Source organism: Eucyclogobius newberryi, unplaced genomic scaffold, assembly GCF_026437365.1.
Source record: "Eucyclogobius newberryi isolate DKJ021-1_F unplaced genomic scaffold, fEucNew1.0.hap1 SCAF_2, whole genome shotgun sequence".
Taxonomy (NCBI): domain Eukaryota; kingdom Metazoa; phylum Chordata; class Actinopteri; order Gobiiformes; family Gobiidae; genus Eucyclogobius; species Eucyclogobius newberryi.
The window spans coordinates 34373173-34390672 of NW_027315834.1; the positions used below are offsets into that span (position 1 = coordinate 34373173).

At 40.7% G+C, this 17500-nt stretch overlaps 1 protein-coding gene across 3 annotated transcripts in view; it reads right to left on the reverse strand.

The window, feature by feature from the left end:
• The window catches only part of anks1b (ankyrin repeat and sterile alpha motif domain containing 1B), a 166092-nt gene that overhangs the window by 105924 nt on the left and 42668 nt on the right, over positions 1-17500 (reverse strand). For all 3 annotated transcript variants that reach the window (XM_072455120.1, XM_072455119.1, XM_072455122.1), the window contains exons 3-5: positions 16454-16610; positions 4322-4474; positions 1055-1198 (exon numbers count right to left, since the gene is read on the reverse strand). In XM_072455120.1, coding sequence (XP_072311221.1) covers positions 1055-1198; positions 4322-4474; positions 16454-16610 — 454 coding nt within the window. The remainder of the gene's footprint in view (positions 1-1054; positions 1199-4321; positions 4475-16453; positions 16611-17500) is intronic.

The following is a 17500-nucleotide window of genomic DNA, read 5'->3' on the forward strand; positions in this document are numbered from 1 at the left end:
AGCCAAAACATCAACATCAGGAAGCGTACACATTTGTTAGGTTCAGGCACGTTTTTCACATTTACAACATATTCTTTTTATATAATCCCGCCCATGTCCTGGACCTAACCTTTACCTCAATCTGAAAATTAGGCCCTAACCTTAACCATAACCTATACAACTTGACAAATGTGGGAACATAGAGCCGACCCCTCCTAAGAAATGAATATCTTAATACGAAACTCAGGACCAACAATATTCCGTTGCCAAGTTTATTTCACAATCCATACAATTAGTTTTCATCACATCCCAAAAGATGCAATTTAGAGCATCGTTAGCATCATTAGCAACTGATAATGGAGGCAGCCTGGGTCAAAGTTCATTATATACAGCACTCAAATTAGGATTGGGGCCGGTGCTTGGGTTAGGTGAATAGAATAATAGGTTTACTTTGAGCACTGTAAGTAAAAATGTAGCCTAATGCCATTGTTATAATCAATATATCCCTAGAGCTTCAAAGAGTTAAATGTCTCAGCACTTTACACATTATTATAAGATAATAAGATTATGATTAGGATTATGATATTATTTTTGCAGAGAGACAGTATTGGGCCAATAAATATTAGTACTATTAACCAATTATAATCGTTTCAACAATCCTTAGCATTTTAGGAGCATTTTTGATCACATGTACCACTAGAGCTTTGTTGTAAGGTAAATGAAAATGGGTTCTCAATCTACCTGGATGAATAAAGTTTAAAAAAGAAAGAAAAAAGAAAGTCACCAGGAATACATTGATATGGCATTGGCAGATACTCTAAAACCCAAATATTGGTATCAGTATCGGTGCATAACCAGAAAAGTTACATAATTCAACTTTAACTTTGTTTCTTTCAGGCAAATCCCAGCTTCTTTCTTACTTCTTGGACATTTTTCAAAGCCTAATTCTATTCTCATCATATTATTTTGATGTGAAGGGACAGAGACAGAGAAAACACAACGCCTTGGAGCTGCACACTCATAAATCTTCCTTTAGTCCCCAATAGAGGGCAATCAAAGTCGAGTTTCCTCTCACCACACAGTTGACATCCATGCCAGCGTCGAGCAGCGTCTGCACGGTGCTGTGGTGTCCGTTACGAGCCGCCAAGTGCAGCGGGGTGTGACGCCGCGTGTGGCTGGTCATCAGGTTGGGATGGGCATTCACCAGCATGCGCACAACCTGCCAATAAACACGACAAGACATTAGGGACGCAAAGATCAACCTTAGGAAAAGTGTCACTGCGACTACTTTTTATCGTTTGTGCGTTTGAGGTTTAATATGTTGAAGTTTTGTAATGGGCCAGTTATTATGGTATTGTGGTAGGTGTAATCGGATGTAATTAGAGCATGACAGAATTGAATCAAAAAATGAATAAATAGATAAGATACCCATATGATATTAAAACTAATATTGAAGCTAGATAATAATTTGAAAAAGCACAGATAGAGAAATAAATTGCAACAAAATTGGACCTTTCTGTAATAGTTTTAGAATGGTCTTGGTCCATATCAGAACTAATGTAAAGCCACATGATAATATATCAAAAAAACTCTTATTTTGTGGTGAAAAAGATATTCTACTATTGTGTAATGAGTATAGAGCTGTTTCCTTTAGTTGAGAGAAATGCTGAACAACTTGAAATGTTGAACAATTAATTACATCTAATTTCAGTTTGAACAAGCATAAATCTTGAACATTAGGCTAAATAAAACAAAAGAAAATATCATATATATTAATAAATCATAAAATATGATCAAATACTGGTTAGATGGGAAGAAAACAGTCTAAAGCGGTAGGTAAATGAACATAAATGATTTGTTTTTGATTATCTTTTACCCTTATATAAATACATCGCATTTACCTCTGAAATAGATTAGTAATTAGTAATTTTATTTGAACTATTGCAAAAAGGGCAAATTACTTAACAGGTTGTGGAATATGCTATTTTCATTCTTGCTACATCCGTTGGCTTTCCTCTGCGAGCTGTTGAGTTGAAAATACTCAAGAGTGGGGAGTCCAATCACGACCGTCGGTGTAGGTAGATCAACTTCCACGGTTCATGAGGTCTTTAATAAGCCGTCTCAGCGGTACATTCCCTTTTTTCCACACGCCTTTGTGCGAGTGTGCGGTGATTGTGCTAAATTTTTGCACTGTTGGTTGCATCTCTGCACAGCTGCATCTCTTGCTATAGGGATTTCCCTTCATTTAAATGCAGTGCAAGTCAGGGCGAAGTACCACGCTGCTGCCATTATAAATTATTCATTCACTTTCAGACAAACCTGTAGAGCTTGAATGCAATTACTCACTGCCTACGTACGTGCGGAGATTTGGGAAAAATATGACGCTTTTATATTTATCTTTGGATTGCAACCTTTTGAACGGGACACGTTGTTACAAAGCATATTTGTGTATTTGCAGCTACATATTCCGTGACATATGCAAATTTGCCACACCTCCTTGGACAGTCATGTTCCTGCTCTGCGGTCATGTCTTCGCTAACTCTCACTGTTGTCCCGGTACAGTGCAGATGGAGACACCAGATGGTTTCTTAACCTGCCAACCACTCTCCGTTTAATCTGACATTTAACATGCACACGTCCACAAGTGCCCCTGCTATTTCAACACCAGAAGCAACAGACACAAATGCTGCATTGCTGGTTATGCTTCAGATGATTTTTGTACCGCAGTGCATTTTCTTTTCTTCACTTTTGTTATCTTACTATGGGCTCATTCTCTGCCTGCAAGACACCAATTTGGGCTGTTCTCCAGAGTCACATTTGAGTAAAAGCCAAATCCAAAGGGCTATTTTTAACCGTGATTCTAAATTAGTGGGCCTGGACACAAAAGCTGAAAGTAGGTCCAAACAGACTCTTCTTGTGCATTGTGGATTACAACATATTTGAACAAGCTTTGTGAGTAAACTGTGGTGTTAAATAGAATATAATTATGAGCATGGTATGGACAGTGGAAGTGACAATAGATTGTATGAATGAAGTTAGTGTAAGTAAGTATCTACCTCTGTATCTACCTGCGTTGCACCAATGAAATTTCCCCATATGGGACAATAAAGGAATATCTTATCTTATCTTAAACCCTCATAGACCACAGTTTAATTCTTATGTCATGTCACTCTCAGAGAGGCTGAAGGAACATATTTCATCTAGAATATGGGCCATGATTAATAATGACCAATATAAAAAAAATAATCATAGGTATATTTTGATCATCTTAACCTTTATCTGGAGTATACAAACTCTAAAACACATACGAAAAGACAGTTTTTTAACAAAGACAATGGCATAATTACAAATGTCAAAAAATAACAATTTGTGATTTTTTTTTTACAAAACATTTTATTCGTAAATGTTGTTTAACTAGAAGCCTTCAATCAGCATATTTTAAATTTATTTGGTTGATAATGCATTTTAAAAGTCTCAATGGTACACAACAGAACTTGGCTATCTCATGTTAGCGTTACTACTTCCTGCTGAGCCGACTACTAAAATAATCATTAGTGGCAGCCCCACTAGAATATTAAGGGTATTTTTTATTAAAATGCCAACAATTGTTGATCCTTTTGTCATGGAATGAGACATACACCGATGCTATTCCGTAACACATCGAGAACACAATTCAACTTAGAATATGAAACGACACAGAAATATCAGACATTTGTATGGCAAGCTTGGGAGAAAACGCCGGGACTGATCACGCAAGCTGTTGTAAGCAGCCTGCGTGATCCTCCTGCGTCTCACCCTGTTTTTTCCCATGCTGGTTGGTTTTATTAGATATTCTGGAATAGGCGGGTCACATTTCTCATTGGTCAGCTTCACATCAAGGCACTTGTTTTACAGCTGGTATTTTTCCTAGAGATCAAGCCTTGGGTAAACATTACCCAAACTCCTCTGGGCTGTCACCCCCCCTCGGGTAAACATCCTTTGGCCCATCTTTACGACCCCTTCACAAATGCAGTTTGTCACACACCCGTTCTTCTCTTAGACTAATGATGCAGATAATATATAACTATTATGCAGATAAAATATATCCCAGAAATATAATCATATATTCACATTTTATCACACCTTTACAGTTATAGTAGTACAAAGGCCAGTAAGGATAAACTAAAACAATAGTTATTCTATGTGCCCAAGTATGAAGTGTATGTTGTGTAGTCTTAAACCCAGTGATAGGAATCCATCAGAATCATGGAGAAATGGCACATGTTATAGGTGTGGTATTTGTACATCGTAATACAACGTGCTGTGCAATGACACTGAACAGGAGGAGGGTCTTGTGCAGTACCTGCAGTCGTCCATAGAGCGCGGCCAGGTCCAGTGGAGTTTCCTGTCGGCTGTTCCTCATGGTGGGGTCAGTGAGCTCCTGAAGTAGCACCAACACCACGTCCGAGTGACCGTACTGGGCCGCACAGTGGAGCGCCGTCTCCCTCTCATGGTTCTGTCAACACACAAACAAAACTGTCAATACAAAGAAGAAAATAATGAAAGCTTGAAACTAGATATAGTTTTGTTTGGAGCACTGAAATTGTTGAAATTTGAGAAGAAGTTTGTCTTTGCTGCAGAAGCCATATAAAATGTGTGTTATGGTCAGTAATTCATTGTACATGGACAAATGCAAAAGCATGACACATGAGTAAGAGAAATGTCAGGGGAATCCCAGTGCTCCCACGCACTACAACCTCAACTATTGTCAAAGCTACTTTTTCTGTCCATGTCAAAACCATGTGTTACTCAAATTGTGGAAGTATTGAATTGGGATCTCATCAGCTGTTGTGTCTGCAAGGTTTTGTCTCAGTTCAGAGTCGGACCCGATTCTTCGGCATTGGTCAAGTCTTGGTTTACAAAAAGGAAATCTCAGAAAGTAGCCAAATACAGTCATCAAATACACCATGATCCAACCCAGTTTTAAATGTGTCAAAAGCAACAGGTGTAACGATAAAATATCTCTTAAAAATCTGACTGTCACCAACTACTAGACAATATTATAATGAGACCCACTGTAAGTCTTACAAAGACTGAGTAACAGACTTGTTCCAATTAAATTTTGTGTAAATGTTAAAGCAATGGCAACACCCATCACTGGGTCACAGAATTTTGACAATGAAAAAGGTGATTTAAAATGAAGAAAACTATTATGTTCATGGGAACTTGTGCTTTTTGGAGGACGAGTGTCAAAGTATGAAGATTGCATGTGATCTCCAGGGACTGTAAACCATGTGTGGAAAGAGACTGGTGGTTGTTATTTGTGGTGGTTAGTGGTTGTTAATGGCTGGTGGTGGTTGTTGGTGGTGGTTGTTAGTGGTGGTTGTTAGAGGTGGTTGTTAGTGGTGGTTGTTAGTGGTGGTTGTTAGTGGTGGTTAGTGGTTGTTAATGGCTGGTGGTGGTTGTTAATGGTTGTTAGTGGTGGTTGTTAGAGGTGGTTGTTAGTGGTGGTTGTTAGTGGTGGTTGTTAGTGGTGGTTGTTGGTGGTGGTTGTTAGCGGTGGTTGTTAGCGGTGGTTGTTAGCGGTGGTTGTTAGCGGTGGTTGTTAGCGGTGGTTGTTAGTGGTGGTTGTTAGTGGTGGTTAGTGGTTGTTAATGGCTGGTGGTGGTTGTTAATGGTTGTTAGAGGTGGTTGTTAGAGGTGGTTGTTAGTGGTTGTTGTGAGAGGTGGTTGTTAGTGGTGGTTGTTAGTGGTGGTTGTTAGTGGTGGTTGTTAGTGGTGGTTGTTAGTGGTGGTTGTTAGTGGTGGTTGTTAGAGGTGGTTGTTAGAGGTGGTTGTTAGAGGTGGTTGTTAGAGGTGGTTGTTAGTGATTGTTGTTGGTTGTTAGTGGTGGTTGTTAGAGGTGGTGGTTAGAGGTGGTTGTTAGAGGTGGTTGTTAGAGGTGGTTGTTAGTGGTGGTTGTTAGTGGTGGTTGATAGTGGTGGTTGTTAGTGGTGGTTGTTAGAGGTGGTTGTTAGAGGTGGTTGTTAGAGGTGGTTGTTAGAGGTGGTTGTTAGAGGTGGTTGTTAGAGGTGGTTGTTAGAGGTGGTTGTTAGTGGTGGTTGTTAGTGGTGGTTGATAGTGGTGGTTGTTAGTGGTGGTTGTTAGTGGTGGTTGTTAGAGGTGGTTGTTAGAGGTGGTTGTTAGAGGTGGTTGTTAGAGGTGGTTGTTAGAGGTGGTTGTTAGAGGTGGTTGTTAGAGGTGGTTGTTAGTGGTGGTTGTTAGTGGTGGTTGATAGTGGTGGTTGTTAGTGGTGGTTGTTAGAGGTGGTTGTTAGAGGTGGTTGTTAGAGGTGGTTGTTAGAGGTGGTTGTTAGTGGTGGTTGTTAGAGGTGGTTGTTAGAGGTGGTTGTTAGAGGTGGTTGTTAGTGGTGGTTGTTAGTGGTGGTTGTTAGAGGTGGTTGTTAGTGGTGGTTGTTAGAGGTGGTTGTTAGAGGTGGTTGTTAGAGGTGGTTGTTAGAGGTGGTTGTTAGAGGTGGTTGTTAGAGGTGGTTGTTAGAGGTGGTTGTTAGTGATTGTTGTTGGTTGTTAGTGGTGGTTGTTAGAGGTGGTGGTTAGTGGTGGTTGTTAGAGGTGGTTGTTAGTGGTGGTTGTTAGAGGTGGTTGTTAGAGGTGGTTGTTAGAGGTGGTTGTTAGAGGTGGTTGTTAGAGGTGGTTGTTAGAGGTGGTTGTTAGAGGTGGTTGTTAGTGATTGTTGTTGGTTGTTAGTGGTGGTTGTTAGAGGTGGTGGTTAGTGGTGGTTGTTAGTGATTGTTGTTGGTTGTTAGTGGTGGTTGTTAGAGGTGGTGGTTAGTGATTGTTGTTGGTTGTTAGTGGTGGTTGTTAGAGGTGGTTGTTAGTGGTGGTTGTTAGTGATTGTTGTTGGTTGTTAGTGGTGGTGGATGGTTGGTGGGGCTGTTGTCGACAGACATGCTCGATCGACTGATTAATGGACTAAAAGGGGGCTGGGCTCAAAACTATGAAGTATCAACATGTATCCAATTTATTTATTATTGTGTATCGCATTTATATGCTAGAGATAGATTGTATAATAGTTCGAGTAAACTCACAATTCACTCCATCCGCTGTTGTTCCATACAAATCATTTTAATCGCAATAAAACAATGAATCAATAAAAAAAGATGTTGGTCGACTAAGAAACCAATTAATCGTCTGACTAAAGGACTGCAGGTGATTGGTTATGTTGTTTTTGCTGCTGTTTTGAAATATGTTTTTCACCCCTCACCTGAGTATTAACTAGAGCTGGGTTGAAATAATCGATTTTCCGATTTCCGATCGATTCGCATATTAATGACCGATTATCGATTCGTACGTCCAAAGATCGATTTTTATTTTATTTTTATTTATTTTTATAAATTAAAATTATTTTCTACATTTCCCTCAGTGAACTTCAATCTACCTTCAAGAAAGATAATTCAGGACTCCTGAATTATCTTTCTTGAAGGTAGATTGACCCTTAACCTTTTCATCAGTCTTCCAGCCATCAGTAACTACCAATAGTTGTAAGATTTGCTGTTTAATATTGATATAATACTAGTTTTAATATGTTGCTTCAGTCATGAAGTGAAGGAAACGGTTCAAATACATTTTTTCATTTTTAATAACAATAACCCCGGATCGAATCGAAATCGGATGGAATCGGAAATCAGATCAAAATCGGATCGAATCGGATGGAATCTGAGAAAATTGGAAAAAATCGATTTTGAAACGTAAAAATCGGAATCGAATCGATTCTTGAAATTTGAATCGAAACCCAGCTCTAGTATTAACACTAAAAAACAAAGTATTTTAACCTCATCTTTGCATTACTTTCTTCCATGCCAATCCCCACACATTCTCACACTGCATTTCCTGCCTTGAAAACCCAACTCACACTTGCATAACATTTCCAAACACTGTGACCTCACTTTGCTGCTCATATCTCATCTATCCTGCTTTTTTACTCACTTTCCCCCCCAGAGTTGAGCCTCTCTCCTCTCCTCCCCCAGCCTCCTCCCCTTGCCTCCTCTCCCTGCCTCCTCCCCCAGCCTCCTCCCCCAGCCTCCTCCCCCTGCTTCCTCCCCCAGCCTCCTCTCCCAGCCTCCTCTCCCTGCCCCCTCTCCCTGCCTCCTCTCCCTGCCTCCTCTCCCTGCCTCCTCTCCCTGCCTCCTCCCCCTGCTTCCTCCCCCTGCTTCCTCCCCCTGCCTCCTCCCCCTGCCTCCTCCCCCAGCCTCCTCCCCCAGCCTCCTCTCCCAGCCTCCTCTCCCAGCCTCCTCTCCCTGCCTCCTCTCCCTGCCTCCTCTCCCTGCCTCCTCTCCCTGCCTCCTCTCCCTGCCTCCTCTCCCTGCCTCCTCTCCCTGCCCCCTCTCCCTCCCTCCTCTCCCTGCCTCCTCTCCCTGCCTCCTCTCCCTGCCTCCTCCCCCTGCCTCCTCCCCCAGCCTCCTCCCCCTGCCTCCTCCCCCTGCCTCCTCCCCCTGCCTCCTCCCCCAGCCTCCTCCCCCAGCCTCCTCTCCCAGCCTCCTCTCCCAGCCTCCTCTCCCTGCCTCCTCTCCCTGCCTCCTCTCCCTGCCTCCTCTCCCTGCCTCCTCTCCCAGCCTCCTCTCCCTGCCTCCTCTCCCAGCCTCCTCTCCAAGCCTCCTCTCCAAGCCTCCTCCCCCTGCCTCCTCCCCCTGCCTCCTCCCCCTGCCTCCTCTCCCTGCCTCCTATCCCTGCCTCCTCTCCCTGCCTCCTCTCCCTGCCTCCTCTCCCTGCCTCCTCTCCCAGCCTCCTCTCCCTGCCTCCTCTCCCAGCCTCCTCTCCCTGCCTCCTCTCCCTGCCTCCTCCCCCTGCCTCCTTCCCCCCCCGAGATGGAGAGACACTGTATGTGCCACACGTGATGCTGCAGCAGGCGCACCACAGCGAGGTGACAGCCTTGTCCTCACAGCCAATCAGCAGCAAGCGTTCCACACACCCCTTCATTCAAGTCAAAGTGGACGCTTCCGGAGCAGAGCTGATAGGACCTAGACTATAAATGCACAATAATTGCACACTTGTGAACATGGTGCCTGTCTATCTAACTTATGCACTATAACTAGCAGCATTATGAGTAATAAAATATGTTAACTGTGTTACTGTCTGTAAGTGTGTGGACTGAACAAGACCAGCTGCCACTACAGATCCTCATCATAACGATGACACTGACAGTTAAAAATGATTTGCTAAATACTGCATTTTTGAAAAAAAATTCTTGTCAATCACGAGTTGTCAATGTTAATACCATATCAAAATTGTGAAACATGAAAACATGAAATTAGTATTTTATCATTAATATAAATCAAGTGATTTTATTCCTCTAAACAATTAAATATTGATCCAATTTAATTACCCCTTTTCATTACATTTATTTATGATGATCCAACGGAAATAATTTTGATTATTAACGTGAAATAGTTTAGGGTAAAAAGTTACCATAATAAATAGGGCATTTATTTCCTTTTGTGTTTCTTCCATCAAAAGTAAAGAAATACAGTTTAAAAAAAATATATCTTTGAAGGTCTATTTAATATTTAAAAAATAAAGTACAGTTTTGTGTGCCGTTTAAATGAAACATAAAATTGTTACGCATTAATTGGTTTGACATGGGTAATACATTTACTGTTAGTGGTTACTGACTATAACACATAAAACAATTCAATAAAAAGGGTAAATTTGATTTCATTGAACCACTGAATAATTTAACCATACTGAAAATGATAAATTATGATAAATTATCATTTGAACGACATCGACAAGGCCCACTTTAAACCTTTAATGGCGCTTTGGCCACGAGACAATGAATGAATCAGTCTGCTACTTTCACTGACAGCTTAAGATGGAAAAAATCTCGTCCTTGTCTGAGGGGATGAGACTGTGAGATGCCTGACAGAAGCTCAAAGCAAGAGGAAAGCCCTGCCTCTATCTTATAAGAGAGCCCTATACCATTCCATTACACGGCGCCTGACAGCTTTTCGATCTCATCTTAGCATGAGGTGCATCGTTGCTGATTGGAGTTGGAGCAAAAGCCGCGACACACAGCAGAGCGTCTTGTTATTGATACGTCTATGAAAGTTAACATCAGGAGTCGAGGGAACAATCACAGAAGACATAATAAAAAGCATATTATGTGTATCGTTTGTGTATAAATCTATATGTGCGCGAGTGTGATTAGAGGATACGCCGAGCTCTTCCGGTCAGCAAATGAACAATGAAATAAACATCCCAGTCTTATCACACAGACAGCGGTTGCAGAGAGACCGGAGCAGGCCAGGCGCAGAAAGCTGTTTGTTCAAGCATACAGCGTGTTAATGTCCATAGTGTGATATGAAGGGATGAGCCTGGATACACAACAGCAGCTCATGATCCCACATGCTTCAGCTCTCGTCTGGGGAGGCAGCAAGGATGAGGCAAAGAGCAAGGGAAGAAAGGTGTTTTTACAAAGGAGGGAATATTCAAAGTACAACACAACACTATTATGTGCAGAAGGTAGAAGTAAGTATTAGAGGCAAGCATTTTGTGTACATTTAACACACAACATTGTACTAGTTAGAAGGGCTGCAACAATTAATCGGAATAATCGCGAATAATCAAAAATTTAATAAGAATTAAAGATTATTACGCGGTTAATTGGTAATTGTGAGTTTACCAGGCTGTTTAAACAATGGTATTATTGAAACTAAATGGCAAAAGGTGATGAACCGTTTGTTATTTTTATGAATAATACACTTTATCTGCAAACATTCAGTATCTAGAATACTCTCTGTAAGTAAGAAATCATGTGATTACTCATAAGAAAACATCTAATGACTCATTAAGTGTCGACAGCATGAATTATTTGAGTCTGACCATAGACTTTAGAGTGGCCATGTTACGGTTGACCATAAGGAAATATGTGGCTTTCAGTTTGAACCAAAACCACGCGCTGTAATATGACTTCAGAGCTGGAGCGTGACTCACTTTACATTTCAGTGCTCAGTATCAGCCAGGCTTTTAGATAGGAGCCCGTCTTCCTGTATTTTGGACGGGGTATTTGAAATGTGGATGGGCATTTTCGAGTGCATGGACGGGGTCATTTTATTAATAAATCTTAGAAAAAAAGGGAATATTATCATTAAATCGGGCCGGGAAGCATTTGACAATAGTCCGCCATGGTCCGCGCCATGACAGTTTACTGTGTACAAGTGAAAATGTGCATGCTGCGCGCTGATTGGTCGACAAAATGTGTGTGCTTGGCTCTGATTGGCTGCCGAATGCCGAAGCTACTTGTTTGCCGAAGCTACTCGTATTTCGCCAAGTCGGCCCTCGTACCCCTGGACAAAATTATTTGGACGGGGTGTTTTCAAATCCTATCTAAAATCCTGGTATCAGCAGTACAATATATATTTGATATTTTGCTTTTCAGTCACTCTCAAATAGATCTAGGCATATTAAGCTCTTAATTCACACCAATAGCTAGCTTCACCATTATAAATCCTTACAATCCAAATAAAATAATGAGTTACAAATACAAATGTTGGTCGACTAAAGCCCCATCGACCAGTGTTGAAATCAATTTTCAGCCGTAAAGATCCTTGAGATAATTGGTCCTTTTTCACTATAATTCACACTGTAGTTGTCTATTCTGTACTTCCCTAAGATCATTTCATGGTTGAAGTCGTGCATTGCCAAATCTAGTTCAGCACAGCTTCCAGCAAAATTAGCAAACCTTTGCGTGAAATTGCAGCGCCTTGAGTTTGTCCAAAGTTGAAAGCCATCACTGGTGTGGCAAATTGTGTTTTTCACCTTCAGGAGACGAAGAGATCCTTTAATATAATGACTAAATGACATTAGACATACGGTTACTTGCCTCTTGAGACTCTCTCTGTGTGTGTGGGTGTGTAATAGAGGGAGTAACGGTCAGGAAAGAGCAGGTGGCAGGTCCGGGTTTAACTGTGGGCCCATTATGAGATGAAACGTCTCGACTCAACATCATCTTCATCATAAGAAAGCGCTGACACTGATGTCCTGATGCTGTTTATCTCGTTACTCTTTTCATTAACGGCCCTGTCCGCTCCAAGTGTGTTCATAACTCTGGCAGAGAGAGAGCGTGAGAGTCATCTTTGAAACCAGCAGCTGTCTGTGTGGCATCTGCACAATTAAACCGCTCGGTCACTCTCATCGTTGCCCTGAGCATGTCAAAGCTACTGTAGTTCAATCAGGTATTTGAAGTTAGGGGACTAAAAGGATGTGGATTGTTATTAGTTTTGATCCGCTGGCAGACACGTGTTCTTCCTCCATGTGAGCAGCGAGTGGTGCCTTTAAAAACTATAGATTGAAGACAACAGGTGCACAGTGCAGTGAGACCAGCAATATTGTGTACTTAAAAGACAAATAAAAGAGGTAGCAGAGATAAATAAGTAGAAATTAGACCAGCAGACCGTTTTTTCTACTTCTACAAAACAGTAATGAGCGGTTAGTTCAGTTTAGATCAATACCATGTTAACAATTTTGTTTTTATCACAATTCACATAACTTTGTCTAGGATATGCAGATGACCTCCCCCTGTTGCCATGGTGATAGGAATGCAAATACATTTTTAATAAATTAAGTAATTTTGATTATAGAGTTGTTGCCGAATATACGGCTGGTGCCCCAAAATATGATATCAAACGTACCCAGACTTATGCAGTGTGTCATGTTTGAATTCTTGAACAATTCTTTAAGCAATATCAACCTTGAATGTTCCCCTCATTCACAAGTGGGAGGACATTCATAACCTTGCAGTACTTGTACTAAGAAGAATACCCTACAAGGATGCATACGCAAAGTATATTACGCTACATTTGGATTGCCTTATATTGCCTACTAAAGCCAAGTGTGTTACTGTGATTGGTTAAAGAAGGCATTATTGTGCTTTTGTCTGCTACATAACTATGATTTTGAAACAGGAGATTTCAGAGCAATGGCGTGTTGAATGCAGGAGAATACTCAAGACGTGAATAAATTACTGTAAATACAATACTTTGAGTGGGTAAATGAGAAAGTTATTATAATATGGTTGAAAGCTCTGAAACGTCCTCTTCAATGGTGCATTCCAGTCGTCCTCGGAGGTCGGATTCACCAAGTTTCCACATGTAAATTCACACTAGAACATTTTCACTTCTCGGAATTCCTTGTAAACGCTGGCAACATTTCAAAGCCTCGAGTTTATCCGAGTTAGTTAAAAATATACTTAGTACTTGTGTTCATTCCCATCTATCCACACACTGTCTGTGAACCTGCTCCTGTGCTGCCGCTGAGCCTCTGTAGTTACAGTAATGAATGTATTGTTGTGCTCATGTTGCTAACGTCCACACAGAGCTAATGACAACAAAAGGAGAAAATCACATTAAACTTACAGACGTTATAACACTGTCCGGGTTAATAAATCAACTTAATTGGATACTTTATTTGGGGGGTAGATTTGAGTCGTTGCAGTCCATAAACTGTAATGTATTGCTCATAGTATTTTCTCACGTGACACTGGAACACAAACCCTCTGAGAAAACATCTCTCTGAGGTCTGAACTGGAACTCAGCATAAATCCCTCAGGGCATGAAGGAGGCTGACGGTCGGTGAGAAAAAATGTGTTTGAGCATAAGGCTGCATTTAACAGAAAAGCCCTAAATCACCATATGACACCAAAATAGCCGATTGTCAACCGCCCTAGATGGATGGTGAATATATATGGATAGAAAGACGCCCGGTGGCTCACAAAAAGCCCAAGAAGAGGTTTGCGAATGTAGTGAAAGAGCCTAAAGTTGGACGAGAGAAGTTGAGAGGAAAGGATGTCGAGGATAGGATGCAATGTCTCGCTCAATGGAGAGAAGATTAAAAGAGTTACGAGTTGCAGCAGTATAGTGCCCATAGACAAATCAACTCTGAACTATAATGTCTGAAGTGCGTGAGAGTTTTATAAGTCCATCTCGGTGCAATAATCACAACAACATCAACACCGAGAGTGCATTAGGCCTTTCTAGAGCAAGCCCTGGGTGAACAGCAATCTGTCACATTTCATCTCCCAGTCTCTGCCTCACAAGTAGTTTATGGTCATTCTCTTCTCTCTTAAACACAGCGCTCTGGTAATAAACAAAAACAGCTGTGAATGCACATTGCTGGGGCCAATTAGGCAGGAAACACTGTTCTGGAGTTGGCTAATGGTGTCCACTTACCTCCAGTAATCCTCAATTGAATGCATTTCACAAGTGGCCCTAGCCAAGCTCCTAATCTCTTTTCATCTCAAACACTGACTTCAGTACATTTTCACACTCTTTTCAATTCCTTAAGAGATCAAAGTGGATCAAATGTATCCAAAAGATCTACGACGGTTACTCTACCATAGAAAAGGAAATACAGGTACACAGTTTCAGGACTTTTTGCAGTAATATAGCATCTTACACCAGCGTCAAATAGGAAGGAAGCAAAGGGGATGTGAAATGCTCCTCAAGACATCCCTGCCCATTAACAGAAAGCACTACTTGGCAAAAAGCACATGGTATTTGCAGCTCTAAGTCCACACAGTTAACCTCTGACACTATGTGGGCAGTGGAATAACATGAGCTGTGAGTGGTGGGCCCATATGTGACAGCGATAGCAGTATATCACCTGATGTAATGTATGCAGGTCTCGACAGCAGACAGGGCAGAGAGTGGAAATATATGGTGCCTCGACGTCGTAAAGACAACAAACGCTTCATAAATTTTACCAAAAGATTTATACATGCAGCGTAAGACAACAGGACACTGATAGGGACAATGGGTTTAGGAAAATATACAATGAGGTATAAAGGTGTCAAGCTGCGTCTCAAATCTGTACTGTATTTCATTTTTATTTTATTCACTTTGGGTTCAGTGGTTGCTGTGGGATACATACTTTTGTTAAATAGTTCTGTTTTGTTTGTTTTTGTTTATTAATATTAACTCTTACATCCAGCACAATCTATTAGTGAAGTATTGTAAGCCGTGTTGTGAAGTGTTTATTTATTTCCCCTCTATACCGTCATATTTTACTATAAGTATACATTGTTTGTCTTTTGAAGTGGACTACATCATTGCAACTCTTCATTTTGTCATTAGCCAAATCCACGACATGTTATACACATTTTTAACAGTTTATTTGTAATGTTTTTAAGTTCACTAAATCAAATCATTCAATCCGTTTGGAATTCAAGAACAGCGCGTTGGTGTGTGATCATTATATGGAACTCCATGCAGAATTATGATAATGAACATAATGTAATCCTGTTAATGTAGAATCCTGTTCAGAAGACCCCTACACTGACCTTTCCTCCCGCCTGCTTACAGTCTGCTTACAGTCTGCTTACAGTGGCATGTACTACAGTTTCTTCGTAATCAGCAGTACATTGTGTGTGCCTATGCTGCCGGTGCAGTCGTCTCAGCTCTAAAATCATTGACAGGGTAAAAGAAAAGAAAAATGGCCCTGTTCTCTTGCTGACAAACCTCTTTGATCCAGGAGAGAGGACAACCATTTATAACAGCAAGCAATTAGTGCCTAACAACTCAAGAAAACAGTTTGACTATTATTGAACAAAGAAAGATGCTTATTAGGCATGTTATATGTTCTGATCGCCTTCATGTCTCCAGGGCTGGATTTAAACCCTTATTCAGAAAGCATAATATAACATAATACAACATAATGTAAATAAATAAGAGATGTAAATAAGAGTGTTTACTTTACCATTATTATTATTAGTATTATCTGTCTTATGCCAGCTATTTTTATTATCATTATTTTATTTAATCTTTATTTTCATTTTCTTACCTCCATTCCCTATTAAGATATGAGAGGACCTGTTTACAGGAGTTTTGTTAATAAGTTTTTGTTTTTGTTCATAAGAGTTCTTCTATTAAGTTATCTGTCCTTTCCCCCTGTATCTACCTGTGTTGTAACACCAAAATTTCCCCATGTGTGGACATGGAGGCATATCTTATCTTATAATAATTATGCTATAAGCACACGGCTCAAAGTTTGAGTGAAGAAAGAGGAAAAGGTCATTTCGTCTGATGAGGAAGAGGCATCTTGAATGCTCCTGCAGCTGAGGCTCAACTTTAGTCTGAAAGCCTCCATAATGACACAGCCAATGGACCTAAAGACGTGCACTTTTTTCTGTGCAGTTTGTCTTCCAGTGTTTGTACAATCAATTTGACAAATTCAAAACAAGACACTTGAGTTGAGAAATACCCGTCAGATCCAAGAAGGTTTGCCTCATTTAATATCTGCAGTATATATCTGAATATAAATGGAGTGGCGCATATGTTTGTATTTATTCATAGTTCCGTCAGATTTTTAAAACAAATTCATTCAATCCGTTTTAAGTTATATCAATCCAAATGTAGATGCACATATTAGCATGTCCAAGAACCAAGCAACAACCATGTCTTTGCGTTGCACATTATGTTCAGTATAATGGATGGTGTGGGTGTTACCTGTTGGTTGACTCTGCAGTGGGACGGGCCGTGGTGGATGAGGATGCGCACTATGTCCACGTCTCCTCTCCAGGCCGCGAGGTGCAGAGGGAAACAGCCCTTACTGTCAGCCACATTGGTGGAGGCCTCGAACTGCAGCAGCCTCAGCACCACCTCCCTGAGTCACAGAGGAGCAGCGGGATCAATAAATCAGAAGATAGAACCATGACAAAGCCATCTATATTATGGCATACACTTTCCAGTCGAGCGAGAAACAATTTCCTCGTCTCCACCAACGTTTCAAAATGGCTTCATGGAGAAATATATGATCTGACATGCACTTCTCTAACTGTGTTTATGAGGACTGCTATGAGAGATCAATAAGGCCAAGCACGGTACACGGAGCAACAGTGTATTGATCAAAAACGAGCGATTCCAAAAGGCTATGAGCAAAACAAGTGGTAAGTAACTACGTTGAATTGTCAATATTCATATTCATTATTAAGGTTAAATCTATTGTAGTGTATTTATGGAATTATGAAGCAGTTGCGGAGATGGACGGTCACCCTTGAGTTGTTTTAGTTTGGAATTGTTAATATGTAGTTTGTTTTTTTATTCTGTCAGACTAGAAGCTATTCAAATACTTATTTTCTTGAGGAATTCATTATATGGCATTTGCTAATATTACATATAATAACGTATCAAAAGTCAAGGATATTTATATATATAGACGTTCAATTGTGATTATAGGTTAGACTGATTTGACTGGTTGATCAAACTTTTTGTGTGAATGTATGGATGTCATGTGTTTTGTATTCCTTGGCTTCTCCAGAGGGGAAAGTGCTTCATTTGCATGTGAGAAGTCATGAGGACACACTGAGAAGAGAAAGGAGAGAAGATCTTGGGCGCAAACCGAAACCTGTGCTGAGCAGTGTAATGACCAGATTTGTTCACTTTAATAATGTAAATGTAGCTCTGCAGGAAAAGCACAGGAGACTATAGCAAGTCAAATTTACCTTTTCACAGCATCAAGTGACTTAAGAAATGTATCTTATTACTAAGGGTGAG